General features: G+C 44.8%; 1 protein-coding gene across 5 annotated transcripts; it reads left to right on the forward strand.

Moving 5' to 3' along the window:
• Window positions 1-363: 363 nt before the first annotated feature.
• On the forward strand, window positions 364-27,273 carry Znf697 (zinc finger protein 697). 5 transcript variants are annotated; one of them, XM_020188007.2, is made up of 3 exons: window positions 364-522; window positions 21,221-21,452; window positions 22,684-27,273. In XM_020188007.2, the coding sequence occupies exons 2-3, from the start codon at window positions 21,221-21,223 to the stop codon at window positions 24,099-24,101; spliced, it is 1,650 nt and encodes a 549-aa protein (XP_020043596.2). In that variant the 5' UTR covers window positions 364-522; the 3' UTR covers window positions 24,102-27,273. The 5 variants fall into 5 exon arrangements, with proteins under 5 accessions (XP_020043596.2, XP_020043597.2, XP_073906744.1 ...); XM_020188008.2 differs by lacking the exon at window positions 364-522 and adding an exon at window positions 542-902; XM_074050643.1 differs by lacking the exon at window positions 364-522 and adding an exon at window positions 9,023-15,169.
• The last annotated feature ends 344 nt before the right edge of the window (window positions 27,274-27,617 follow it).

Genomic DNA, 27,617 nt, shown 5'->3' on the forward strand with positions numbered 1-27,617 from the left:
AAAAAAAAAAAAAAAAAAAATCGACTCAAAGCAAGCCCACCATAAACTTCCTCATTTCTCCAGAAAGGGCCGCTCCCACCGCAGAGCCCTCGCACACTGCGACAGCTCAGCGACAGTGTCCAGCCCCGGCGCCGCAGCCTTCGCGGGGACCACGGGCTCTGTGCGCGCCGCGCGCTGCGGCCACCACGGGCCACTCCCTGCGCGCGGGGAAGGAGCGAGCGCCTCTGCTCTAGTCCCAGGGTCCCAGTCCGGCCAGGGCTACTGCTGCGGTGGCAGGAAGTCCCCGCGAACTACAAATCGAGGCATGCTGGGAACATTCCCCCGCTCCTCCCAGGAAATGTCCTTTGTCCAGCCCTACAGGAAGCCCCAGTGAGGAGTCAGCGGGCAGCCAGCCAGTCGGCCAGCCTGGGTGCCAGCGAGCCAGCCAGCCAGCGGCCGCCGCCGCACAAGGGCGGACGCGCCGCGGAGCGAGGCTCGGCAGGGCGCTCAGTCCCTCCCCGTCGCCGCGCCCGCCGCACGCAGGTAGGAGCGTGGCTGCGGTTGGGCTTGCCCTCCGCCTGAGGATGGGACTGGTGGGGACCCGAGTGACCGCTGTGGGATGGGGCGTGTGCCTGGCAGCCGTGGCTGAGCGACGGGGCGCAGTTGTGCCCTGGAGGCTGAACCGTTGTCCTCCACCTCTTGGGCTCAGGGTCCTGTGGCGCATGGGATGTCCTCAGGCTCCCAAAGCCCGGACTGAGCTTCCTCCCGGGTCTGTAGCGAGGAGAGGGGAGGAAGAGGCTAAGACGCCAGGGAAGAGATAGCCCTTCTAGAAGGAGTCGGACCGTCCCGGCGACCACCGAAGGGGGCATCAGAGACCCTCGGAAAAACGAAGCCCAGGGAGGAGCTTGGAAGGCAAGGAGAAGGTGAAGGGCTTTGTGTGCAGCTGTGGACTGGGACGGATTGCGCTCCCCTTGCCTTGTCTGACTGCGCCCCCAGCCCCACTGAACAGGGGGCAGGGGAGCAGGTCATCTTGGGTCCTTGTGAATTGGGTCCCCCCCCTTTCTATTCCCCTCTCCATTCTGCCTTCTCCGATTAGCGTTGTGGGCTGCAGAGACTGGGCAGATGGCACAAAAAGGAACGTGGATGGAAGGTTAGGCGGCAGCTTGCGGCCCAAGAGGGTCGTCGTTTAGCTCTGCTAGGCTTCCCAGCCACAGATGTCTGTGTCAGCCGGTGGACTGGTGATGGACAAAGCTGAAGCCTGCACCCAGAGGGCATGCTGAGGCTCAGGATTGTGAGTGTGGCATGGGGTGACTCGCGTAGTGGGAGAAGATGGTGAACAAGAAGAAAAGAAGCGTTGACTCGGGGTGCTGAATGTACCTTATGGCCAGTGTGCGTAATGTCCAGGCCTCCAGAATGGGGTTATCATTTCCTCTGGGACGTTCCACGATTTTCCATTTTTTTAACTGCCTCCCCTGTAGCCCCAAGTGAATCACCTACCTTTACCCCTCTACATGAGTACTAGGGTTAATTCAACTTGGTGTTGCTGTATCCCTTTTCATATCATCTCCTATGATGTTATCTTCCTCCCATAACACAGTGTGGTAAATGTGGTAGCATAATGGCTAGCAAATTAATGGTCTTTAAGAGCTGTGATGGATGAGTGAGCAACTTTGAACACAGCCCAAGTGTGACTGCTACTGAAGTCAGTTGCCTAAGAAGCCTGTCTCCTTTCTGTCCGCCCACTTGTCTCCAAGAGCTCACCCCCTTCTCTTAAGGCAGCATATGGTTATTACCTAATGTGCAATTCATTTTAAGAGCCCAGTGAACCTTTTAAAATGTCTCTTGGTTAACAAGGTGGGTACCCAAAACTTAAGAAGAAGAGCACAGAGAGAGCCTGTACCCTATATAGATGGTTTGGAGGGGAAAGAACATTTTTCTCTGGCTTCTCTAGGACAGATGAGACATCTGAACTGAAGCAAGAATGGAGTTGTCCACATAGAGGGCATGAGAATGATGAAGTGAAGGGAAGAGGCTATGAATTTAGGAGATGGGCTCCAGTTGGCACATACAGGCTGCGTGTATGTTGGAGGTGGAATGAATGGTTGTGGGGAGAATAAGATGACATGAGATTGAGCCGCGATCATAAATGGGAAGTCAGGCAGCGCTTTAGGTGACACAAAAGAAAATGTAGATGGGCTCCAAAAAGTAAGTGGGTGGAAATCAAAAAACCCAGCTGCTGCTGCTGGATTGAAGTGGTGAAGGATGACCTCCCTGGAAACTGTATAACAAAGGCTGGTAGACTTACATCACCTTTCTTTTCCCTCTGCTCCCCACCAAAAGCTCTTTAGATTTCCTCAGAATCTATGTTTGCCTAATTTTTAGTGTCCAATGAAGGGAAGGAGAAAGGACAAAGGCTGGTTACAAAGAGGATAATCTAAGGCCGGAGAAGAACTTGTCTGCTCATGTAGAAAGAATCCAAAAAGCTGCAGTGCCATTGAGGGGTCTGGATCCTGAACCTACGCCACTGCCATAGGGATTTTCTTTCTAAGATCTTGCTTCTCTTTACTTTGCCTCTTTACAGGGTTCTGAGTAGTACACTGTTTAGTGTTAATGTAATTAATGAAGGTAACACATTATTCTGGCATTTAGAACCCTTACAATTCCAGTGCCTGTCTATTTCCATCCTCCATTGGATCTGGGACAATCAGCTCCATTCCAAGATGTAACAGACATTCTTGAGCTTCTGTTACTCAGGTTGAACCACATGCCTGTTGGACATTCTTGCACTGCCTCTGATATTTTTGTCCAAGTCTTAGCTCAGCTGATTAGCTTCCTTATAGAAGTTTCCTCAGACTTCCTAGTTAGAATTAGTCTTATCCACATGGTACTTTATTATTTTGATGACACCTGTCTCAATTTTTTTTTTCCTTTTAAACTGGAAACCCCTTGAGGTCAATGACTTTTTATCTGTTGCTTTGTACCTACCAGGTGCACAAAGGATGTTTGATTTAAAGAACATGAATAAATGAAGGCCTGGATAAAAGAATGCACACCTCTGATTTAACCTCTTTACTTTCTGTAGAAAAGCCATTCTCTTAGACCTTGAGGATCCATTGCAATTGTGAAAATAAATCAGTAGTACATGAGAGACTGAGGCTTTTCCTTTTGCTCCTGGATTAAGAGACTCTAGACATTCTTGAAAAGTTTGTTGACAAGCTTCTTTTCCAGCCTAAATTTCAGTCTATAGGCAGCATATGGAATGGATTACTTCAAGTGAATAATCAGTGATTTTCATATTCTGCACTGAAGAAGGTAACTTTCCCTGCATTCATTAAAGTGTTCATTAGAAAACAGGACTACAAAGACTGTCCTGCCATTTGCAACTGAGCCAGACATCCACCCTGTTTCTTCCATTTTTACAGTCCAAACAATCTGCCAGGGATAAAATGTAGCATATGGAGTGCCAGACAGATCAGACCCTCAAACTTTCTTTCCCTCCAAAACAATGCAATTTAGTAATCTCTCACTTATGTCTAACTGGGTAATTTTTTTGGTTTCTTTTCATGTGATCACAATAGTCACTGTTTATTGAACATGTATACATCAGCTATGAAGCTAGAAAATTTCACGTGTTGCCTTATTATATCTGATAACTGACCCATCTCCATCCTAAAAAATGGAGAAGCCAAGGTTTAGAGAGAAGTTAAGAAGCTTGCCTGGAGCTCCAGACTCTGAACTGGAGATGCACTGGAATTTAGGTTTGTTGACTGCCAAGACTTCAGAATTTGCTTTCCATGGGATAAAACCTAGCAGATCTCTACTTCTTCTTCCTCTAAAATCCACCACTTTTCAGGCTTCCTACCAGAAATGTTGTTGGGCTTCTAAAATCATCCCAGTAGAACTCATTCTGAGAAGCATGGCTTTTTGTAAATTTGTTTTTATGCTGATAAACTTCCATATCTATCAGTTGGAAAGGCCAAGTTCAGAAACCCTTAAGGCTTTTAGGCACAGACCTGAGTCTGAAATTCTTTTCTTCTTTTTTTCTTCCAGCATATCTGAATTCTTTTCTGTTCTTCTCTACAGACCAAACCTTCTCTCTTCTGGGTAGCCTGTCTTGACCACACTAGGCTACCCTTAACCTCTTCTGCAATCTTTTTCGTGCCTGAAATACTTGGGATTCAATATCTTCTTAGTAAAAGACTCGAGTGAACCCCCACACAGGACAGAGGCTGTATACAGAATACAATGTGACATGAGGTAGACTTTCAGAAACTGTGTGAATAATGAATCGGTCATGAGTAAAATGCAGAAATGTAGGCATGACATATTATTTTCACGCCAACAGTTTGCTCCTGCTGTAGAAGAGGGATCAGTGGAGAGGATGACAATTATCTTGTTAGTTTTTACCTTTCTCATGTGACCGCCCAAAGGGGTAAGCACCCTCTGGAAGTGCGCTGAACAAATCTGTGTAGTACTGCATTTCATGAGCTGGAGTAGCCCCTGTGCTGAATGATTCTAGGTAGCGTGGGTGTGGCCATTGCTTCAGTCTCTTTTCTCCTTGCTATTATGCACACCCTTTGGTAAATATTCCAGGAAAAGTCTTTTGGCTGTACATCTGAGAAAACCACAGGGGTTCCCTAACTGCAGGTGAGGGGGAAAATAAAAAGAGAAAGGCTAGGGTGAGGAAGAAAGGTTACCCATCACTCGCTTCTGAAAGGGTGGGAAGATTACTGTGGGGTATAGCTTGGAACTTCATTGCATTTTTTATGATTGGGGGATGGTAAAAAAAAAATCTGCAGCCTCTCTTTGGATGGAAGCTGTCACCTATCACAAGATTTGAAGTACCTGCTGAGGCTGATTAAGCCTTTCTTTCTTCCGACCTCAAGGCTGCCAAAATTTTGAAGACTTTATTATTAAACACAGTGTGCCATGAGTTGTTGTAAGCACATTAGTGACTTTAAAGGTGAATGGGACAGTTCATGGGATTGCTACATCTCCATCTTTTTCTTTCCTGGGTATGCATGTGCCAGATTTGTTTTAAAACCAAACAGGTTTCTCCTAGAAGTAGGAAACCAAAGTGTGAAATAGACCTGAAGAAACACCCCTGTCTTCCCCATTTTTAAAAAATAAGGTAAATGTCAATTAAATTTAACTAGACTGTGGCCACAGCCTGAACTAGCCTGAGGGCAGTTACCTTGGAAACTCTTTTGTTTCCATTTCCTCAGTCCCTCATAGATATTTGTGTTTATTGATTGAACTAGAGGTGTGCTGGATATTTCTGGTTGTACTTCCTACATGGCATATAATCTTTTCAAACTTCTTTAAGAGCCTGTGTTTGCTTCATAGCTTAATATCTCTACTACTGATACTGACATGGACATCATCAAGATACAAACATTTGTGTCATGGCAGGCATCTCTTCTGTCACAGCTTAATCCTGAACTCTTAGGAAGGGGTTTTCTACGTTAATGATTATATGTGGGTAAGATGAGAAATCAAGTTATAGTAAGAAAAACAAAACAAAAACTGCCAGACCTCTTTAATACAAATTTAACTACAAATTTCTCCTGTGTTGGAATGTGGTCCGTGCCCTCTGTCTCCCCCAGCAGCTTCTTTAGTCTCATAATTACTTTGAAAAGGTCAAGTGTTGATTTCCTCGTTCACCATTTAATTTCTGCTATTGCTAGTCCTGTTTTTCCTTGGCTGAGAGAGAAACAGATGACCAGTCAGGAGAGGATAGGAGCATTTTCTGCCACAAACACACAGTTCTGGACCCTCCATCCTTTGCATTGCTGAACCAAGGGTTAAGAGCAGTGAATGGAGGAAGGATCCACACAGGGCCATTTGATACAAAAAGGGGTGCTGACATTTGACCAAGCGATGCAGAATTCTTTTCGAGAACGTTCTGTCTAACTTTTGAAGCTAATTGCCACTTTCTCTCACGACTGCCTCTTTAGCAGGATAATTAGGCATGCTTGGCTCCTGGTGCTGACAGGATATTGGATCCAGTTAGGAGAGCAAAGGTGTTTCCATGGCTCTGCCTTACCTGATGTGACCTTGGCCAGATCACTAGATTTCCTCGTCTTTTTAGTTCTTCCTGTTGAGACTGAGGGAAATAAATAATTAATTACACCTAATTTTATCCATTTCGAGAAATGCTTGAGCACCCATTGTGTGGTGAATCACCAAAGTGAATAAAATACAACTTGTTTGTGCAAGGAGTTGGGAGGTGGTGGGGGAAAGAGCAAGCTAAAAATATCACGTGAATTATTATTAGTGTGATCACAGGCAAAGACAAACATTAGGTAAAATAAGATAAGGAAAGGACTTCAAAGCATCAGAGTTAAACAAGATGAAATAATTCTCTCTGAATACTTAACAGTAATCCCACTAGGTCAAGTCAGATGTTTCTCCCATTTTATAGATGAAAAAACTGAGGCTGAAAGTTGAGCAGGGTTGGGGATCTGACTTAGTGGTAGAGTGCCTGCCTAGCAAGCACAAGGTCCTGTGTTTAATGCCCAGCACTGCAAAAATAAATAAAATAAAAAGAGCTTGAGCAACTTGCTCAAGGTTGACAGAGGCTGGGGTCATGTGCACACTCCAGGGTCTGAGCTTTGGCTGTTGTGGGAACTGCTTCCCCCAGGAAGGGAAGAGAAAGACATACCTTATCATGTTTCTTCAGGAGAAGTGCAGTAGCAGGGGAGGAGAACACAGTGCCTTCTTGCAGAATTCATAGCGGCCCTTTTTGGCTGGGGTTACCGAGAGGTTAAGAGCTTGGGGCTACATTGTTGAACACTTAGAGTCTGCTCTGGCAGGGTCATTTCAGGGTTTCTGAGCAGAATAAATGGAGTGGCAACTATGTTTTAAGACAGATTCAGTGGGACATGTAGGTGCATGTAACCAGTAAGAGTGTCCACTGCAGTGGTAAGGACAAAGAAGAAAATGGAGGAGAAAAGTCAAAGGTAGGATGTGGCAACTGATTTGATTGGAAGGGGTGAGGGATGGGTCAAAGGTGACTGCAGGGTTTTGAGCTTGTCAAGTAAGAACAAAAAAGGCATGAACAGAAATGGACACTGTCAGGAGGAGCTGAATTGTAGCCAAGATTGGAAAGAGAACTAACACTTGTTATACATATATGTTTGACTGGATCAGATACATGCATTACAAATGGAAATTCATGGGATGACAGAGTGGCTCAAATGGCAGAGCGCCTGTTTAGTAAGCATGAGGCCCTGAGTTCAAACCCCAGTACTGCCAAAAAGAAAAAAAATCTCACCACCACAACAAAAACAAATGAAAATTCATTTGGCCTTTACAACAACCTTTCAAGGTGGCACGTTTTTGCGCATTGTGTAGGTGAGGTAGCCAAGACTGAAGCAGGTGAAATAACTGTCCAGTGTGAAAGTGATGGGCATTTGTATGAAGCCAGGTCTGATTCCTTAGCATCTGCTTTTCCCCCTGTTGCGGCTGCCTCCTATTCCTTGTCCTAGGGGACAGGCTGGGCAGCACGTCAGGACTAGAAGGGACCTTCAGGCTCCTTAGTTCTAACACTAGGGAATCTTTAGGCTGTAGATCTGGGGTTGGGTGAGAGGGGTCACCTCTGGACAGAGGTGTTCACTTTTAACTAGGGGAAGAAGGGAAACAATTGAGACCACTGAGAGAAGAAAATGTAAAAAAGACCCTTGAAAGTTGCCCTGTTGTAGGAGTAAAAAAGGAGACAGGGAGGAGTATGAGAAGAATTTGAACAGTGCAGTACTATGGATGCCAAGCAAGGAGAGCATTTGCAATTGGAGATGTCAGCAGGAATTTCAAGGACAGTTCTTGAACCCTGATTATAGGGCAAGCCTTTTGTTGATGATGAGATGAAAGGAGAAGTGACCTCTACACTGGAAGATAGAAAAGTAGCCTACAGTGAGTGAATGGGCTCAGGAAATCTTAGCAGTTGATACCATCTGCTGAGCTGGCTCTCACCTGGAGGCCCAGGCTTCTGGAATTTGGTTCATATGGTGGTGATGTTAGCTTTTTCCAGGGTTCATTGATGACTTTTCCTCCTTTTTCCAGCAGCCTATAAGATTTGTTTGGGGGAAAAAAAAGGTACTGTAAGAGGAAATATCATATAGCTTAATAACTAGTTTTAGGTATTTAAAAAAGTGATAGTTCAGGATGAGGAAGCCTCCCTCTTTAATAGAGGGTTTCATAGTTTGAATGGAAGGATGTCTTTAAAGATTCTTTTGAAGGGCTGGATGTAGCTCAGTGTTTGCCACTTGCCTAGCATGTGCAAAGCCCTGGGTTCAATCATCAGCAGTGCAAAAAAAAATTATTTTAAAATGGCATAGCCAGCACCATCTATACAGCTCCGTAGATTCCCTCTGACTTTTCTTTCAAATGCTACTACACAAAGGACTCAGAGTTATTCAGTGTTTACCATAGCACTCCATTAAGTCAATGCTAACTCAAGCAACTGCTTTTTTCTAGTCAACAAGATGTTCTGTTTTCTCCAGTGAGAGCAATAGATAATCCAAAACCTGGTTAGGCAGAGACCACAGCAAAGGGTCAAATGAAAAGTTTGAAGAAAGTTTTCTGTCTTTTTAGAGGAAAACTAGTTAAAATTATAATAGAGAAAAAGTAGTCTGAAAGAGAAGAAAACAAAAAAGAAGGAAGGCAGTATTTGCAAAATGCTGTTACCACAGTCACAGCACCAAACTCATAAAGGTGACAGGGTGAGTTGGGAGAGAATCTAATACAGGGAAGAGTGAACATAAAAGGAATCAGGTAACCTGGATGGCAGTCCTAATTCTCCACTGACTCACTACCTTTGTTGAGTTCGAACAGAGCACTTACCTTCTCTGGTCCTCATTTTTTTCTAATCTGGAAAATGAGAGATCTTTTAAAGAAAATTTCAGGAAGCAATGGTGAAGCCTTCTCATCATTTGTGCAGATACTCTCTTCAGCAAAATTTCGTTGCCTCCCCCTGCCTTCTGGCTCACTGCTATACAGCCTTCAACATAGAGAGTGCAAAGGTATTAAAGCAGGGTGAATGTGAGGCTCTGTTTGTGGTCATGGGTTGTGTTGAAAGAGCTGTCTCTCTTCATCCTTCATTGCACTCTCTTAGCAAGCTGTTAAGTGTAAGCTAGATCTCCTGTCTTGGAGAGTTTTGTGTATCTCTTAGAATCTCCCCCACCCTTTTAAAAAATTATTTTACTTTGTAATTGCCATACATTGGTAGTACAAGAGGGATTCTTTGTAATAATTCTATAGATGCATGCAGTATAGAATCTCCTTTTTGACTCGAGGATTCCCATAGTCTTATTTGCAGACGAGATGACTTTATTAACACTTTGAAGATTTGTTATGAGTGAGTTGGTGACTTTGGCCGAATTTTAATTCTTTTTCCTAGTAGAAGAGGATTAACTAACAAGGCATTTTGTAGGTTGTGGCTTGATTAATGAGATTTGGCTCACTGCCCAAGTAAGCAGCTGATAGGAGCCATAAATCTGGGGCCAAACTTATAAATTAAATACATCTCAGAAAGACAGTGTGTTAGAGACTTGGGGACCAACTTACCTCTCTCGTTGCTCCTACCATTTAACACAAGAGGTGAGGAAGTGACAAGCAAATGGATTCATGATGCTGGGATATACCCACAATGCCAGGGCAGATTAGCCAAGCACCGCTGGCTGTGTTGGGCTGAGTGTCAAGGGGGCGATTGGAACAAAAATTGAGATGCCTATGATTTTGGCTCCTGCATGCCATGACAAGTGTGTTCCTGGGTGTTCACTTAACCTTTCTGGATCTCCATTGCCTGGGATCCAGAGATGAGATCGCTAAGCGGGAACAGGTGGCTGCACCTGCTAGATCCCTCGTTCTCCATCCTGTTTGAACTTGCTGATATTTTTATCTGTGTTACTGCCAGGTTTTGGGTTTACTGCCCTTATTTTCTCTTTTCCAGCAGCCCAACAAAAAAATCTCGTGGTGTGTACTGGGGAAATTGCACCGTGGGTCATTTCTGAAACGGGCCTTCTCGTGAGAAAAGATGGCCACAGAAACATTAGCATAGGATTCAGGGAGCTCTTTGAGGATTTTGAACCCAGATTTATTCTCTCTACTCAGGACAAATACCATTATTCTGATTACTAGCTTCCGTGGTACCTTTGGGGAATGCTAAGAAGGGAGGTTAGAGAGACAGCAGGAACTGAAACTGATGGAGCCTGAGCCTTAGTCATTGTGGTGTTCAAGTTATGAATGAGCCCTGAACACTTGAACCCTTTTCTTAAGAGAGATACATTGTTTCTTGGGGTCAACCATTGCTGTGACCAGTTCTGTGCACCACTGACTAAAATGGAAAATAACTGTGAGGTTTTGTTTTCTAACACAAAGTGGGAACATCTTTCTAGCTGCTCCCTTTGTGATGTGGGGTGAGTAAACTGAAATGACACCCCCCGAGTGTCTCTGAGCGGGACACTATATTTAAAAGTTCTTAGGTGTGGCTAGTAAAGTAATTTTGTTCCAGTAGGACCCATCCATGGAGATCCTGTATTCATAAATCATGACTGTATTACCCTCTTTTCGTCTAACACTGCATTCCATCTGTCATCCATTTAGAAGATCATTCCAGAGATGATCAGTGATTGTTCTGTTGACCACTCCCATCATTTCTTCAGTTGACGGTTCTGGGGTTAATCATTCCCCTTGCAGAGTTTTCAAGCCTGGACCCTATCCCAGGGTATTTCTCTTGGAATTTAGTGTAGAGTTGCTGAGTTAATGAGAAATAAACAAGCAGTAGCTAATGCTTCCACCTTTGAGTTCTTTAAAAATACAAGAAACGAGAGTAGATTCTTAAACAGGATTCTGATTCTATTTTGGATGCAACAACTATTCCTATAGCTCATAAAAAGGAAAAAAAAAAAGACTAAAAATCATCAAACTTAAGTTTCTTTCCTTGAGTTGCTTTACTTCACTGCCCCTTCCCAATCCCCCATGAGCTCTGTCCAGTATTAAGCACACAGTAACCACTCATGATTTGGCATGATTTTGTAAAAACAGGCAGTTCCTTTTATGGAAATAATTAACATTTTACTTTGTTCAGCTGAGAATTCAATGAATACAATTGACTCAATTTTAGAAAAAAATAATTTGTTTTCCATTTAAAATCTTTTTGTTAGTAAGTTTTCTTCAGCAAATACAAATGTGAATAGGCTAGTGTAATAAACTTAACATATGATACCACCCAGTTTCAATAGAGCTCCGTATATGGCCATCTTGTTTCATCTGTACCCCTGCCTATTCCTCTTTGCTTTAGAATTATGTTGAAGCAAATTCTAGACATATCATTTAACCCGTAAATATTTCATATATTAAAGACAGAAGAATTGTGGGTTTGTTTAGTGGTACTGGGGATTGAACCCAGGGCTGCATGTATGCTAGGCAGATACTTAACCACTGAGCTACGTGCCCAGCCCCAATTTTTTGTAGACTTTCTCCCAATACCAACATCTTAAAAAGTTAATGGCCTTAATATCAGATATCTAATCAGCATTCACAATTCCCCATTTTTCCTTTCTTTTTGAGACAGGGTCTAACACGAAGCCCAGGCTGGCTTAGAAGTCATGACCCTCCTGTCTGAGCCTCCTGACCACGGGGACTATAAGCATGTGCCACCATTCCCAGCTCCAAGTTGTCTTGTCATTTGTTTTTGTAGTTGGTTAATTTGAGTTGAGAGTCATGTAAAGTCTATACACTGAAGTTGGTTGGTATATTACTGAGGTTTTTGACTTACAGATTCTCCTCTTTTCTGCTTTTTTCCTTGCCATTTTTGTCATTGTTGAAGAAGAAACTGGATCATGTATCTTATAGAGCTTCTTGTAATCTGGGTTTTGCTTAGAATCTATTATTTTTAGGGAAATAAGAGTAAAACACATTTTTATTTCTTTTTGTGGTACTGAGATTTGAACTCAGGGCCTCGCACTTGCTCGGCAAGTGTTCTACCACTTAAGCCACTCTGCCAGCCTTTTTTGTGGTGGGTATTTTTGAAACAGGGTCTTGCCTGGGCTGGCCTGGAACCATCATCCTTCTGATCTCTGCTTCCTGAGTAGTTAGGATTTATAGACATGAGCCTCTGGTGCCTGGTAAGTTTGTAATTTTTTAAAAAAGCGTTTTGTTTTGTTTTTTAAAGTGTCTGCAAATATTTTACTTTGGGTTGAAAACAATCTAGCTGTGGTGTGGAAAACTTGATTAAAGCAGGAAAATTCAGGCATCAGGTAGCTTTCCATTTTCTTTCTTGCTGTCTCTTTGTTGGAAGACACCTTGGCAGATTACATACCGAGGTGTCACTTACCCGGACTGAAATGCACCCAGCTGGAACACACCAACCATTCCTCATCAGTAACACCAAACAGTTATTTTGGGCAGAGGAGTGGAAGGGCAGTTTTTCCTGTTGAATCTGCAGTGAGGAGCTGGGGACTGAATGTGTACCTTAAACCCTCTGGCCCCAGCACTGCTCTTTCCATATTTGCCATAAAGAATGTTCCCTTGAGGACTGTTCATTCCAGTGGAAATAGGATCACAGAATTGTCAGGGTTGAGAGAGACTGCTCGAGGTCACCTGGCCTCATCTGACAACCTTAACATAGGATTCCAGCATCAGCCCTCCCAGAACAAGGCTGCTTGTTATTCCTGAATCTCACACAGGCGCCTTGTGCATTTCAAGTCTGCCCTCTCTTCTGTCCTTTCGTGAAATAATTATTCAACTGCACTTCTGTCTGCTGTGTACACAGACGTGTCTGTGTGGATCTTTATTTGAGTTTCAGCTTGGTTCTTCCTTGTTGTCCTCTTTAGCACATACATGGAGACTCTTCAACTGTCTGTACATAGATATTGATTTGCATGAAAAATAAGATGTTTTTATGGGTAAATTTTGAAGTGTAATGGGAGTTTTGGAGACTGTGCTTTTTAGCTAGAGTATGTATGAAGGTTAATTTTATGTGTCAGCTTGGCTGGATCACAGACTGGTCAAACAATGTTCAGGGTATTTCCGTGAGGGATGTTTTTTGATGAGGTTAACATTTAATTCAGTGGATGTTTAAGTAAAGCAGATTGTCCTCCATGATGTAGGTGGGCCTCCTCCTCCTATCAGTTAAAGGCCCAAATGGAACAAAATGACTGATAGCCCCAAACAAGCGAGCGGGGATTCTCCAGCAGATGGCTTCCAGCCCAGACTGCCTCTGCTCTACTGGCTGACCAGCCCGTCAGCCCACCTGGCATATTTTGTACTTGTCAGCCTCCATAATTGCAATAAGCAAATTCCTTAGTATAAATCTCTAAATGTATACACATCCTAGTGCTCTGTTTGTCTAGAAAACCCTGAATAATACAGTGTACGTGTTTGTGTGGGGGGTGTGGGCGCAAGTGTATATTCCAGATTTATCTGGCTGTCTGTTTTTAAGTGGCATTTTATATTAAAGAGATGCATGCAAAGACCATTGGAGAGGCCATCAGAAAACAGATTCTGGCTACAACTCTTTTAGCAACCTGCCTTTGCTCTCTAATCTGGGCACTTTCCTCCTCTCAGCCTTTCTTCTCCATGAAAGGGATTCAAATTAAGAGGTTTCTAAGGTCTATTAAATACCATTAATACCAAGGTTCACTAAATACCAACAATGAACATTTGAGGTAGTTGGAGAAAGTGCATGAAAATGACTTGTGAGGACAGGCCAGGGATTCTCTTGCTAAATAAGAAAACAAAAACCTGAAAAGCAGGTGCATAGAGGCAGTGGTGATGGTACAATGCCAAACACAGGGAACTAAAAAGGAAAGTCATGAACAGAAGGAGTCCTGTGTATCAGGTAGAAGATTCCCATCAGTAAAATGTGAAATATGAATGAGCAAATGACAGCATCAAGACCTTGAGTTTTTATAACTTCTCATCTGGGGGTAGAGTGTAACTTTGAGGGCATGTGGGATCTGTCTCTGGGTTACACTGATTTGTGTATAGAAGGATTGAGTCCTTATGGTAGTGGGGGATTGGCAGTTGGGATGAGGAGAGGCCATCAGGCCAAGCTGAGGGGCTCTAGCCCAAACAAAGGACAGGAAATGCCTGACCCCAAGGACATTGTACTATTTTTTTTTTTTTTGTGGCACTGGGGTTTGAACTCAGGGCCTCTGCTTCCTAGGCATGTGGTCTACCACTTGAGTTACACCTCCAGCCCCTTTTTGCTTTAGGTAGTTTTCAGATAGGGTTTTGTGGGTTTTTTTTTGCCCACCATGATCTACTTACCTATGGCCTCCAGAATAGCTGGGATTACAGATGTGCACCACCATCGCTATTCTTGACCACAGAGGATGGAAGGAGACTCAGACTGAGACCAATCTAAGAGGTTATAGATTGATTGATTTTTTTTCTTTTTTTTTTTTTTTAACCTCCCCTTTGCTGCCGATGACTGAAGTGAGGGCCTCTATTTTCCACTTGGGCTTCCCCCTCCAGATAAAAAGGCAGTAACCGCAAAGTAGAAACCATATTATTTTGGCTCCTCCTGTCTGAAAAGTGGTCAGCACTTAGCTGCAGTATTCTCTTGGTGTTCCCTGTCTGGAACAACGCTACCTCATGCAGCAGTCTGCCACTTGGGAGGCTGGCATTTGAGGTTGGGCAGACTGTTTAGGGATGGGAAAGCCACTGGGGGGGAGGTCAGCTGTTCCATTGTGATGTGGACATACTCTGTGTAAGGTGATTGCTCCTTTTGAGCCAGATGCTTAAGAAAGTGGGTGAAGATGAGTAAATGCTGAGCACAGGGGACAAAAATTAATCATGAACAGAAGGAAGCCCAGGACTGAGGTGGAATATTGTAGTCAGTAACATTAGAGGCACCCGGCAAACACAGTGAGGTGGTGCTTTGGCCTTTGGGTCCCTTCTGACTCTAAGCTCAGCAGTGTGAAGGTACAGCCTTGACACATGCCCTGAGCAGTTAGTTGACTGTTTACTTGGCTGCTGCTGAAGATGGACAAATGATTAACCCCCTGGAATCCCTGCTTAGACCCCAGTTATGGTCATGAGTTCAGCCTTTTGAACTGTGGGCTGAAATTGTTTTTCCGGCCTCTACCCAATCGGGTGTCCCTGCCTGGACTCTGGTACAGAAACTGTCTCCTGGGAGAGAGTGGTAGGCAGGGGCGTGGGAAGTGGCTGGCGTTCCCCTGCAGAGGTAAGGAGTGGGAGACAGGAAAGGAGCTACAGTCTGCAGGCGGCTGAGTGGGAGCCACTTCTGGCCTGCTGCCCACTTCCTTCTCCTGACATGAAAGCCTGTGGCCTGGCTGCCTGCCACCTGGCAGTGGCCTTGGCACATGACTCCCCGCCCACCCGGCTGCGTTTGCAAGGTCCATGGGCGTGGGCTCTGTTTGTAGGGGTTCTGCTCCCAGGTGGTCCATCCCCTCCCTGCTGGCCCACAGTTGCCAGGTGTTACCAGGTGTGGCTTTCTTTCTTTTGGGGTTAGCCTGTCTCTTTCCAGGCACACCTGGCACAGTGCTCTCCCCAGCTGTCCCCACCTGGAGGGGCCAAGCAGAGGGAAAATGCCACCAGAGAGCCAAAAGACAGTTTGAGTGCTGACTCTACCTGGGGGTAGGCCACCTGCTCATTGTTTTTCACGTGTAAAATGGGTCACCCCAAGTGAACTGCTAGGTAGCAGTTACCAGAGCCAGTGGAGAGGGACCTGTCAAATTGCACTCAGGTTTCATAGGTGCATTGAATGGATGCTGTCTCCCAGCCCTGGACTGTATGAGATAGACCATCTGTGGTCCTCACCAGGTCCATACTGGCTGGAAGGTGGCAGGACAGTGTGAGGTCCTGAACATAGCCAGAAGAAGGCAAGAGTTCTGCTAGTGGTTTATTTTTCAGAGGCCGGGACACATGGTACTATTTCTGGTCTTGGTTTCTCGCTCTAAAATCCAGGAAGGTGGAAGAGAGGCTTGTGCTGGTCTGCCCCAGCCTGTTCATAGGAAGTTAGATTTGATCCAGGTTCAATAGATTTTGCAGGTGGCTCCAGAGGGGCCATTGGGAGACTATGTCAGTAAACTTTAGGTTAAATTTTAATTCTGGCTCTGCTACTGGTTTCACTTCCTCTTGCCCCACCTCCCTCCCTTTCCTTTTTTTCTTTCTAAAAGATACTTTATTACATTTTCCTCTGCTCTGCAGCAGTAACTGCTTCCCTTCCAAAAAGGGTTGAGTCTGTCTAGAGGCACTTGAGCATTTTCCTAGTGACTTTAAAGGATAACTAAATGTTACTCTTTTTTGAGTTGGGGCTATGGAATAGAGGAAGAGACATGAAAGTATCGAAAATTCTAGAACCTGGGGTTTGAGCAGTCTTGTAAGGTCACACAATCTCATGCTTTTCATCTAAGAAAAAGGCTGTATGGCATGGAGTGGGGTGCATGAGGAGACAAGATGGACCTAAAATTGCCTAATAAAACTGACCTTAGTGTCTTCCAGATTAACTCACCTGTGTGTTCAAGCCCAACCTCCTTATTGAGTAGAAGCCCAGAGGGGGTAAATATGTACCTGAAGTCAGACAGCACAGTGGCTCTGCTGGCTAAAACCCACGCTCTCTCCCATTACCTTACTGCTCTTTTGTCTCTAGTGACTAGAACTAGATGTCTAGTGTCTTGTCAAGCTTGTCTGCTTGACCACTCCCTCAACCCTGTTGTTCTTTCCCTTAGACTTCTAGTTCTTTTTGCTGGGGCAGGGGGCTTCCTTACAAATAGCGTAGTTAGGGTTTACTGAGCCACACACCCACTTCCCATTCAGCTTCAGATCCATTCTCTGTATACAGGATGGGTTTATCAGCAAATGCAAACTTTTCTCCCTCTACCCAGGTCCCCTAAGCAGCTAGCTCCTCCCTGGTTCTTGGCTTCACATGGTCAACTGCTCATTGACAGAGCCCTAGTAGCAAGGCTGGGAAAGCTCTGCTCATACTTGCCAAAGGCCATTCTCATTGAATATAGCTGCGAACAGGTAACCTCAATTTAGTGCATAATTTTTAAAATCAAGAAGTTGGCTGAAGTTTAACAATATAGTACTTCTAACTACCATTTATTGTGTCTCTATGTGCCAGTGGCTTTTATAAACATTAATCTTGTGTGATTCTCAGAACAATCCTGCAAGCATCCTTGTTTTGATGGATGCACAATCTATGAGATTCAGCAAGGTCACGTAACTTGCACAAGGTCAAGTAGCTGGCAAAGAGCAGAAAATTTAAACTCCAGTCAATCTGGCCACAAAGCCACCACCCTGCACTGCTGCCTACTCATTATCCAACTCTGGCCTTGCCTAAGAAAACATGTTGCTAGTTTTTATTTTGAGAATGAGTGGGAAAGGAGTTTGGAACAAAATGTGCCGGAATATGTACTGACACTAGTTATTCCAGTGTCTAGATAACATTTCTGAAAATAAGTCTTCTAGAGTGAAGCAATCGCAACTCCTGCTCCTTTTTGTTGCTTCTATAATTACAGGGTTTTCTTTAACATATTTTATCATGTTAAAAACAAAGTTAGCCTTTTTCCTGGTAAAAAATTACACATTTGCTATAGAAAATACACACACACACACATATTCTCACACAAAGGATGAGACTTCCCAAACTACTGGAAGCTGTCTTAAGACTGTGGTTTGCCTGGAATAAAGCCTACTCTGAAGTTTACTCTGTATAACCTTGACCTGATCACTTCCATTCTTTCTTCTGGTCTGTGAACCTGTAAGTACTCTACTTCATTGGGTTTATGTTAAGATTTAAATGAGTTATAACTGTAAATCTTCCAGAAGCAGCCAAGAGATGTTTAACATTTTAATAGTTTTCTGGTCTTTTTGTTTAAACTTGTATACATGTGCAAAGATATATACTAGCTTGCAAATATTAATAAACAAAAATGAGCTATGTTTTAAAACTGCCACTTTTCATCAATTAATATATCAGGACCATCTTTCTTGCCTCTAAATAGCTTTCTCCATTCCTTGACTGCTGCCTACAGCCCAGGATGTAATGGCGTGAATGGATTGACACTTTTATGCATGAATGGCGTGAATAGAGATTTTGGGTGTACAGATCTCCAGTTTTGCACTAACAGAATGTATTTTAAAGTAAATTTGAGTTGTTGCTGTAGAGTGAAGTTTGTGTCTCTGGGTGGTAGGGCTTTGGTTCTTTGCAGAGAACCCCGTCCCCCCGCCCCCACGTGTGGATGAGGATCAGGAAGTACTCCCTTAGGGGCGCAGAACCTGCCTCGATTCTGCCTGTGGAGCATGCATAATTCACACGCCAGCTCTAGGAGGGGCCCTCTGGCTCTCTCACTAACCCCTCCTCTGTTCAATCAAGAAAAACCATGTTTCTCAGTTTAGTCTCTGATATGACTGGTCTTCTGGCTTGGAGGAAGTCACAAATCAGTCTTCTTGTTCCACTCTTATTGTTTCTGCGGTGCTAAGAACTCATCTTTAAAAGGGCTCAGAGGTGAAGCTCTGTTCCTTGCTTCCCAGGTTAGACCCCTTAGCTCCCCTGCACGGTGGAGAGTTGCAGTCATCTCTGTACCATGCTGGGCACCAGACCATGTCATTTTAGTTTTAGGAGTTTCGGTGACATGCTTCTTTTGATTCCATTATTGGTGTAAAGTTGTTGCTGGACTCAGGTTGGCAGAAACTGTTTAGTTCCCCTTAACTACCCCTACCCCTTCCACTGCCTTCCACCACTAGCAGACCAATTGGCCATATTTAAAAACCAACTCTTGCCTCCCCATCCCCTTTACCCCCACCTTCAGGTGCATTATAGATACAGACTCAAGGGATGTGCTCCCATTGAATCTGACTTCTAGAGGGCAAAAGAATGGTGGACAGAAGTGAGGGAGACAACAGCCTCTTGTAGAATTCACCTCTGAAAGGGTTTATGGCTGTAATGAGATTTTTCTCCTGTGGTCTAACAGAAAAAAAAAATCTGAGTGTTGGTAATTTGGCAGTTTTAATTATATATACCTTCTAAAAGAATTCACCTCATTTCAGGACAGTGTTGAGTAACATCAGAGCTTAATTATTTTCACTCTAATCTAAAAAATATAACATTATTAGTGAGAAAGAATCTTATATGCTCTTAGGGTGATGTATCTGCTAATATTATAGAGGGACCAGTGTCTTTGAGGTGTGCCAGAGTGGTATAAAGACTTACAAAGAGGAATAGTCACATCTCACATTTGTGAAACCCAAAGCATCCATAACCCTGTGCAACATTTTCCAAAGTGCTCTTTAATTAGATTCCTGTGACACCCTCTGTAACAGAGGTGAAGTAGCATCACCCTCCTTCCACCCATGAGGATGCTGAAACAATGAGAGGTTCATTCACTCGGCTTGGATTCCCTACTGTGAGCCGACCCAGTGTAGGAATTTCCACTGCCTGTAACTATTCCTGCTTTCCAAAGGCTCTGTAGAGCCAGGGCTGCCTCAGGAAAGCCCTCAACAGAGCAGGAAGTCTCCCAACCAAAGTAGGAGCATCTTGCTTTTATTTTTTTTGTGGCAGCAAGGATCAAACCTATCAGCCATATTCTTGCAGTCCCATTTGGGATGGCTGAGGCAGTAGGAGAGGTACTCTCTTCAAAGTCATAGGCCAAGATGCTTGACCCAGAAATGGTTTTGCTGCCTTGAGCTAAGCTGCAGGAGTGATGGATGGCAGAAATAAAGTATTTTTGGCTCAACTGCTCAGTCTTGGCAGGGGGCTCTTTGAATTGAGATGTAAACCTGACATCTACAAAGGGTTTAGGAATCTGGTGTTTCTCCTTGCAATTCACTTGTTGGCCTTTTCTGTACAAAGGTTACCAACTGTCCCTGGTGCATGTTTCTGCTAAAGCTTATCTACAATTCAAATACTGCAAAATATGTAATTAGAACTATAGAGATGACTTCAATATAGCAAGCCACTATATCTTTTCCACCAGCCCCCTTTAATCATCTTGGCTTACTGTGCCTGGCAAGTGGCAAATTCTTGCCACAAAGCCAGATTAGTGGTGTCATTGAAGACATGGTCTTAGATAAGAAATGACCACACTGACGTTTGTGTTATTCTTATGAGTCCAATGTACTTCTCCTCCGGCTTCATAAAGGCACTCTTATTATTAGCTAAAATACTTGCAAAATTGTTATAAGCTTGTGTAGGCAAGCTCAGTCACTGTGGAAATCAATATGGAGGGTCCTTAAAAAAAAAACTATCATGATCCACTTATACCACTCCTGGGATCTGAAAGAGAGTAAGTCACATACTTTCAAGATACCTGCACACCCATGTTTATAGAAGCACTATTCACAATAGCCAAAATATGGAAACAGCCCAGATGCCCCTCAACTGATGAACGGATAAAGAAAATGTGATGCGTATATACAATGGGGTACTTACATTGTTTGCAGGAAGACGGACGGAACTAAAGATCATCATGTTACGTGAAATAAGGCAAACTGAGAAAAAAACAAACAAAATACCATGTTTTCTCTCATATACAGAATCTAGTCCTTAAAAATGAATGGCAGGAATGTATAATAGATTCTCTTTGGGGGTGAGTACCAGCAGGAGGTGGGAGGACAAAAGGAGAGGGTGAAAGTTGGTGAGTATGGATAGTCATACACATGTATGAAAATAGAACAATGAAACTTGCTGAAATTGTTCTAAGAAAGAGGGGAAGGGAGACGAGGAATAGTTATAGAAGGAATGAATTTGCTTGGGGTACACTGTATGCATGCATGGACATGTCACAACAGAACCCCTTTGTATAATATATGCTAATAAAATGTAAAAAAAAAGAGTAAGGAAAGAATAGAACTTTGAGATAGCAAAATTGGTTTAATCTCCACTGTATTGTTCGTAAGTTATGGAGTCTTGTTATATGAGTCTTCTTTTTGAGCCTCAGATTTTCTTAGCTGTAAAAATGGACCTCTACTTCATACCCAGAGGCAGACAAAGCTTGGGTTCAGTGAATGCTGGCATGCAGCCTCAGTATGAGGTTGCCATTGTCCCTCCGCCACCCACACACCCTCCTTTGCACCCCTTGTTTACTTTAAATGAACATTTGATGGGGAGTAGAGATTTGCTATTTGGGGCTTGGATCTCTAGTTTTTATTAGATGGGGAAATCAAGGCCAGACATAGTGAGGGGATGAGTCTAGGCTGATGTGACCTTTCCTTCTGTGTGTTTGTCTGGAGCAGGCATTCTTGGTCACCTCCCGTGCTCTTTTCTTCCCAGATGGAACAAGAAGATAACCAGAGTGTGTGTGAACACCAGGACTCAGAAGACAGAGGGATGGGCTCTGATTTTGAGAACTCTGAGGACAGGGAAGGGGACTCAGAAGAAAGAGGAATGGGCTCAAATCCAAAGGATATAGAAGAAAAAGAGCAAGAGTTGGCCTCCAACTCACGGGATGAAGCTCTAAGAAGGGACTCTCAGGAGAGGGAAGTAGAACCTGACATCTGTACAGGTGAGAAGGCTGAAATTTCCACAGAAGATGCTCCATTCACATTTACATCAAGCTCCTCTGGAATTATAACCAGGGTGGAGGGTACTCTCTAGAGGAGACCTTTAAGTAGGGTTCTGTACTAACAGCCTTCCTAGTGTTGGCCCAAGGAACATCCTTTTCTTCAAACCAGTTCACTGCCAAGGTTGTGCTGGTAAGCACAGGTAGAGGCTCACTCAGTGTAAGAGTACTGCTGTAAATGACCACTTGTAACAACAGAAGCAGAATCCTGCAGCAGAACCACACAGGTAACATTGGAACCCACCTCACAGGATGTTGGGAGAGGTTGCCTTTAAAGACTTACTTAGCACAGTGCCGGGCAAAGTATCCAGAAGTTTCCAGTTAAGTCATCTCCCTCTACAGACAAGTAAACTCAGTGGTTAATTGAACTACCTAGGTTCCTGTAGCTCATTCCCAAAGTGTCCCAGTGCTCTTCTAAATCCCTTGCTATTTCTGACCTGAAAGAGTAAAATGCTGGGCCTCTGTGCACTTCCTTGTTTCTGTCTTTGGGCAGTTGTTGCTTTATACTGCTTAGTGTATACCCCAGGGACAGAAATGAGCTGAAATACTTTATGGCAAGGACTGTGAGGTTACATTCCTTTTCCCGTGACAAAATCCCAGACTGTTTGCTGCCCTCCTCCACAGTGCAAGAAAGCATGTGGACTTCCATTTTGCAGTAACTTCCTCTGCTTGTGGCTAAATCACTGGAGACCCAACAGGTGTGTGTCCTGGACCAGTCTAATCTGGGCTCATCAGCTTTAGGCTCTGTGCTCTCTTTCCCTACTGCTTCTCCCTTTACCCCACATATACTCAAGTCTTTACTGTGGGTATTTTAAAAATCAGTCCAGGGCCTGGGTCAGCCACGTGCCTTTACTGTTGTTTTTGTTTCATAGTTAACGAGACTGTTTTTGTCTTTTGAAATGGCACAGAGTTGGCCATTGCAGTCATCGGATGGCTCACTAGGCATAGCCTAGGGTAGAGTGGGTGCAACCGATTAAGACGTGGTAGGCAGTGGGCGAGAGAGCCTTTCCCCACAGGCTCAGAGCTGGGTAGGAGAGAGGCGGGAATGTAGGGACTTTGGAGAGGTGGGGAGGTGCACTACTCTGTGACCCACACTTTTACTGTAGAGCTGAATTCCTCTAGGCTGACCTTTGAGTTCCATCCAGGTCTACTAAGTTCCACTTTTCCTTTGCAGAGGGGCTGCTGAGTGAGGAAGAAGGGGTTGCTGTCGATGAGGACGAGGACAGCCAGTCTGGTGAGCCTGACATGAGGATGTTCCCAGCGCTGTTGGAGTCTGACAGTATATCTCGGAGCCCCCAAGAAGAGGAAGAAGAGGAGGAAAGCGCAGGGGAGAACCGGCTGGAAGAGGAAGAAGAGCAGCGGTCCCCTCCTGTACTTCCCTGGAGGCGCCACCTCTCCCTGGGGAGTCGACTGCGGGGTGACAAACCTGCCCACCGGCGCTTCCACCGGCTCCACCACCCCATGGCCATGGATCTCGGGGAGCTCGACAGCCTGGTGGCCAGCATCATGGACGCGCCCACCATCTGCCCCGACTGTGGGGAGAGCTTCAGCCCCGGAGCCGCCTTCCTGCAGCACCAGCGGATTCACCGCCTGGCTGAGGCCGCGGCGGTCGCCAGCCTAGAGCCCTTTGGGCTGGCGGGCGAGTGCGGGGCGGTGGTGGGAATGATGGGGGTGGGCGTGGCCGGGGGCTTTGGGGCGGGGCCCGCGCTGGCCCGGCCCCCACGTGAGAAGCCTTTCCGGTGCGGCGAGTGCGGCAAGGGCTTCAGCCGCAACACCTACCTGACCAACCACCTGCGCCTGCACACGGGCGAGCGGCCCAACCTGTGCGCCGACTGCGGCAAGAGCTTCAGCTGGCGCGCCGACCTGCTCAAGCACCGGCGTCTCCACACGGGCGAGAAGCCCTACCCGTGCCCGGAGTGCGGCGAGGCCTTCAGCCTCAGCTCGCACCTGCTGAGTCACCGGCGCACGCACGCGGCGGCCAGCGGCGCAGGCGCGGCGGCGCTGCGGCCCTACGCCTGCGGGGAGTGCGGCAAGGGCTTCGTGCGCCGGTCGCACCTGGCCAACCACCAGCGCATCCACACCGGCGAGAAGCCGCACGGCTGCGGTGAGTGTGGCAAGCGCTTCAGCTGGCGCTCGGACTTGGTGAAGCATCAGCGTGTGCACACGGGGGAGAAGCCCTACATGTGCTCGGAGTGTGGCGAGACCTTCAGCGTCAGCTCGCACCTCTTTACGCACAAGCGCACGCACTCGGGCGAGCGGCCGTACGTGTGCCGCGAGTGCGGCAAGGGCTTCGGGCGCAACTCGCACCTGGTGAACCACCTGCGCGTGCACACGGGCGAGAAGCCCTTCCGCTGCGGCCAGTGCGAGAAGCGCTTCAGCGACTTCTCCACTCTCACGCAGCACCAGCGCACGCACACGGGCGAGAAGCCCTACACGTGCATAGAGTGCGGCAAGAGCTTCATCCAGAGTTCGCACCTGATCCGCCATCGCCGCATTCACACTGGCAACAAGCCGCACAAGTGCGCGGGCTGTGGCAAAGGCTTCCGCTACAAAACGCACCTGGCGCAGCACCAGAAGCTGCACCTGTGCTAGGGCGGGGAGGGAGGGAGGGAGTCTGCGCTCAGAGGAGGTGGGGAGCGGGGTGGGGTGTGGGGGGATGTAGGGGTCCTGGGCACAGACCCTATAGAAAGAGGTGGGGAAGAGATGGGAAGGACAATCTGAGAGTGACTGAGGAGCTTTTTAGCGTTAGAGGGTCCTTGAATAAGAGTTGTTATTTTGAGGTGCTACATTTTGCCTACCTCCTCTCCATGGAAGAAACTTGTGGCAGATGTACTTGAATTGATGGCTTCCTCAAATACATGAGGTAGGGAGTGAAGTGCATGGAGGAGCAGGCACTTTGAGGAAGGGGATTTGAGGGTGGCTGGGCCACAAACAGTATGGCAGGTAGGTTGGCTGGAGTAAGTTACGGGGTAAAATTAAATGCAGGTATAAATAATTCTATCCCGTTCTTACCAAGTGGGAAGGCAGTGTTTGACCTTGGTTCCCCACCCCCATCCGCTATAGTCTTTTTAATCCTGTAAAAGAGGATAGTTTGTATACAATTCCCCTTCTTTCTTCCAGCCACAGTTAGCTGCTATTTTGAGACATCCAGGGGTAACTGAGCAGAAAAACTACATGCTCTCTATTCAAGGGGAGATTTCTGGGATTAGGACATTCATTTGTAACTGAGTCTCAGATCTCTTGGGGGAGTTCTGGTTCTTTACTGTACTCATTGAAAACACTCTAGCTTAATGTTAGGTCTAGGTTGTTTAGGTGGATAACCTGCCCCTTGCCCCCTGCGTCAGGTGTGTGCTAGACCCAGGATTTCTTTAAGGTCTCACTTGTAACCTCTTCAGTGCAGGGAAATGGAACAATGCCAACTATATGTGACTTTCCCCTTCCAGGTCAGCTTGTGTGTATGTCGAGTGACCTTCAGACTGTCACCAACTGCTGGCTTTACGTGAGAAATCCAGGAAGGTACATTGGGATGCAAGGCCCCTTTGTCTCATTTGCCTTCACTTTGCATGTGGGTTCCCTGTCCTCACAAACCCCCAACCTCCATCCTGCTGAGGGATCTAGTTTAAGCAGGAATTTCTTTTACCTATATGTAAAGGCACTGTAGAAATAGCAAGGCTTTACACAGGAGGGCATAGTCAGGGAGAGGTTTAAATGCAAAATTGCCAAATAGCACAAGCAATGAATGTTTTCTAGTTGTTACATTGATGCCAAAATAGCACTTTCATATTTGCAAAGTGCTTTATGCTTTTTAATGATTGTTAGTTGTTTCTCACAGCTTTGTGAGGTAAATCAGTATTATAACTTCTATCTTAGGAAAGGCCTAGAGATAAGTGTGGCAAGCTGTCCTGAAGGAAGGCCTGAGAAATGTGAATAGGTGTGGCCTGACTTTTGGTGTTCTCCAGCTCAGCTGCTAGAAAGATTTACCTGTTACGATTTATACAGTAAAATACGGACACGGTTCATTTTTAAACTTGATGGACAATTCAAAGCTAGCCTAAAAGGGCCAAAGGTGTCCTTACGGACAAAGCTGGTCTTTGTCATTTGATTCAAGTGTCCTAGCTATGTTCCCTTTCTAGTAGGGGCTGTAGTTAGATGACTCTTGCATAGATGCCAGTTAACTACACCGAAAATTCCTCCCCTAGGTTAGCCTTTAGAAGTTAGGGTTGTGGGAAGCAGTATTGCTTTCTTCAGTAGCATTTGTTACCTGTGCTGTTTATGGAGGCATCTTCACAAACTGTCCAACACAGTTGAAGGGGAAGAAAACTACAAGATTGTTCTTGTAGTTTCAGCAAGGTTTCCTTGAATGCTAGTAATTTATACTTGATCATTTGTATTCTAGCAATGAACCTCTTTGGGAACTGTAGGAAAGCATGTTTTTGTCATTATAAAAGCATTAAAAAAAAAAATCCTGAGAATTTGGGGCTTGTATATTGCCTGTTGATCTTGTCCTCTTAATCAGCTTATTGTTATTCACAAATGAAAATAGATGGTCATACTAGGGATAGTTTTGAAAGACACTAATTTTTTAAATTTTCTTTTGATTTACAAGTTATGCAAGCAAAGTGTGTGTCCTGTGTCCATTATTTATTCTGACTCTTGTACTTCGAATACCAAGCGTATAAGATCTACCTAAAATCATACAGTCAATTTGTAGGTAATCTTACTTCTTTGTGGTGTTTTTCATGCCCATCTACCTCTGCCAGCTGTTTTCAGTTCTCTCAAGTCTGTGCCTATGAAATCTCATCTAACTTTTGATAACTCATAGATCGATTATCCACTTTATGGATTAGTTGGCCTTTTGCTGCCATATCATGCACAGTCTAGCGTCATACATGTTATATATCAGCAACTTTAGAGGGAGGGGTTGGGGGGAGTGATTGAAGCAAAAGTAAAATAATGGCAGTGGAAACATTTGGACTTAATTTGCCCCTCTTCCTATTACCATGAGAGTCAGCTACTATGCTAGTATCCCTTTTGTGAGCAAAACCCTTAGCCGAAGAAAACCATTCAGCCACCCACATCCCACTCCCATGGTGTATAGAAAACGTGATTCCATTTTTCTTACACTTCTTCAGGGAACATACCTGCATTAAGTAAGGTTAAATGTATTCAGGAGGTTGTTTCTTGTCTCCAGTCTTAGAATAATACTATTTCTTCAGCAAACCTTGTTGACTGTGGTTCACTTTTGAAAATGTTAAGCTAATGATTTCTTCCTCCAACTTATTTATGATGGTGGAGGCAAGTGTAGTATTTGTTCCCTGGGAAGCTTGGTCAAGAGCAGTCTTCTGCTGCCTTTTACCAAGCAAAAACCTGGAGCAGTTTAAAAGTTTAAATGGTTGGATTAAATCTGTAGTTCTAAGTTGGGAGAAGACACAGTTAACTCTTTGAGCCATGTGGTCTCTACAATCAAGAGGCTGTACATATGTGAAAAAGTACAAATTAAGAACCTCTGTTCATAGACAATCTGAACTGTGTTTCTCAAGTTTGTGCACATTATTCACTGTAATGTTATTTTACGTCTGTTTGTTAAAATAGTAATTTAATGATCCTAAGCATAACAGATTTTGTGTGCGTGTGCTTGTGTATGTGAGAATTGCCTTGTTTTCAGATTGTTTTATTTAATGATGGTTCCTTGGACAGCATTCTGGTGTTCAGCAACCAATATGGAATATTTCTCATTAAATCCATTCAGTCTTTTACTATGTCATTCTTCCTTGTTTCTTAGCCATTTAATGTTACTCAACTCAATCTATGTTCTGGTAAAACCGGGATTGGCAAACTGCTAAATCTAGCCTGGCTGTTTTTGCAAATAAGCTGATATTGAAATATAGTCTCATACGTGCAACCACATTTAGGCATTGTTGATGGTGATGTTCATGTTCCTATTGCAGAGCTGGGTAGTTAGGACAGAAGCCACACAGGCCATAGTCCTAAAATGTTCACTATCTATAATGTTCAAAAAACAGTTAGTTAGCTTTTGCACTAAAATGTTCAGGTAGATCCCAGATCATTCTGGAACTAGCTAATGTCTGAAGTCTTAACAAGTTTTCA

Source organism: Castor canadensis, chromosome 12, assembly GCF_047511655.1.
Source record: "Castor canadensis chromosome 12, mCasCan1.hap1v2, whole genome shotgun sequence".
NCBI lineage: Eukaryota > Metazoa > Chordata > Mammalia > Rodentia > Castoridae > Castor > Castor canadensis.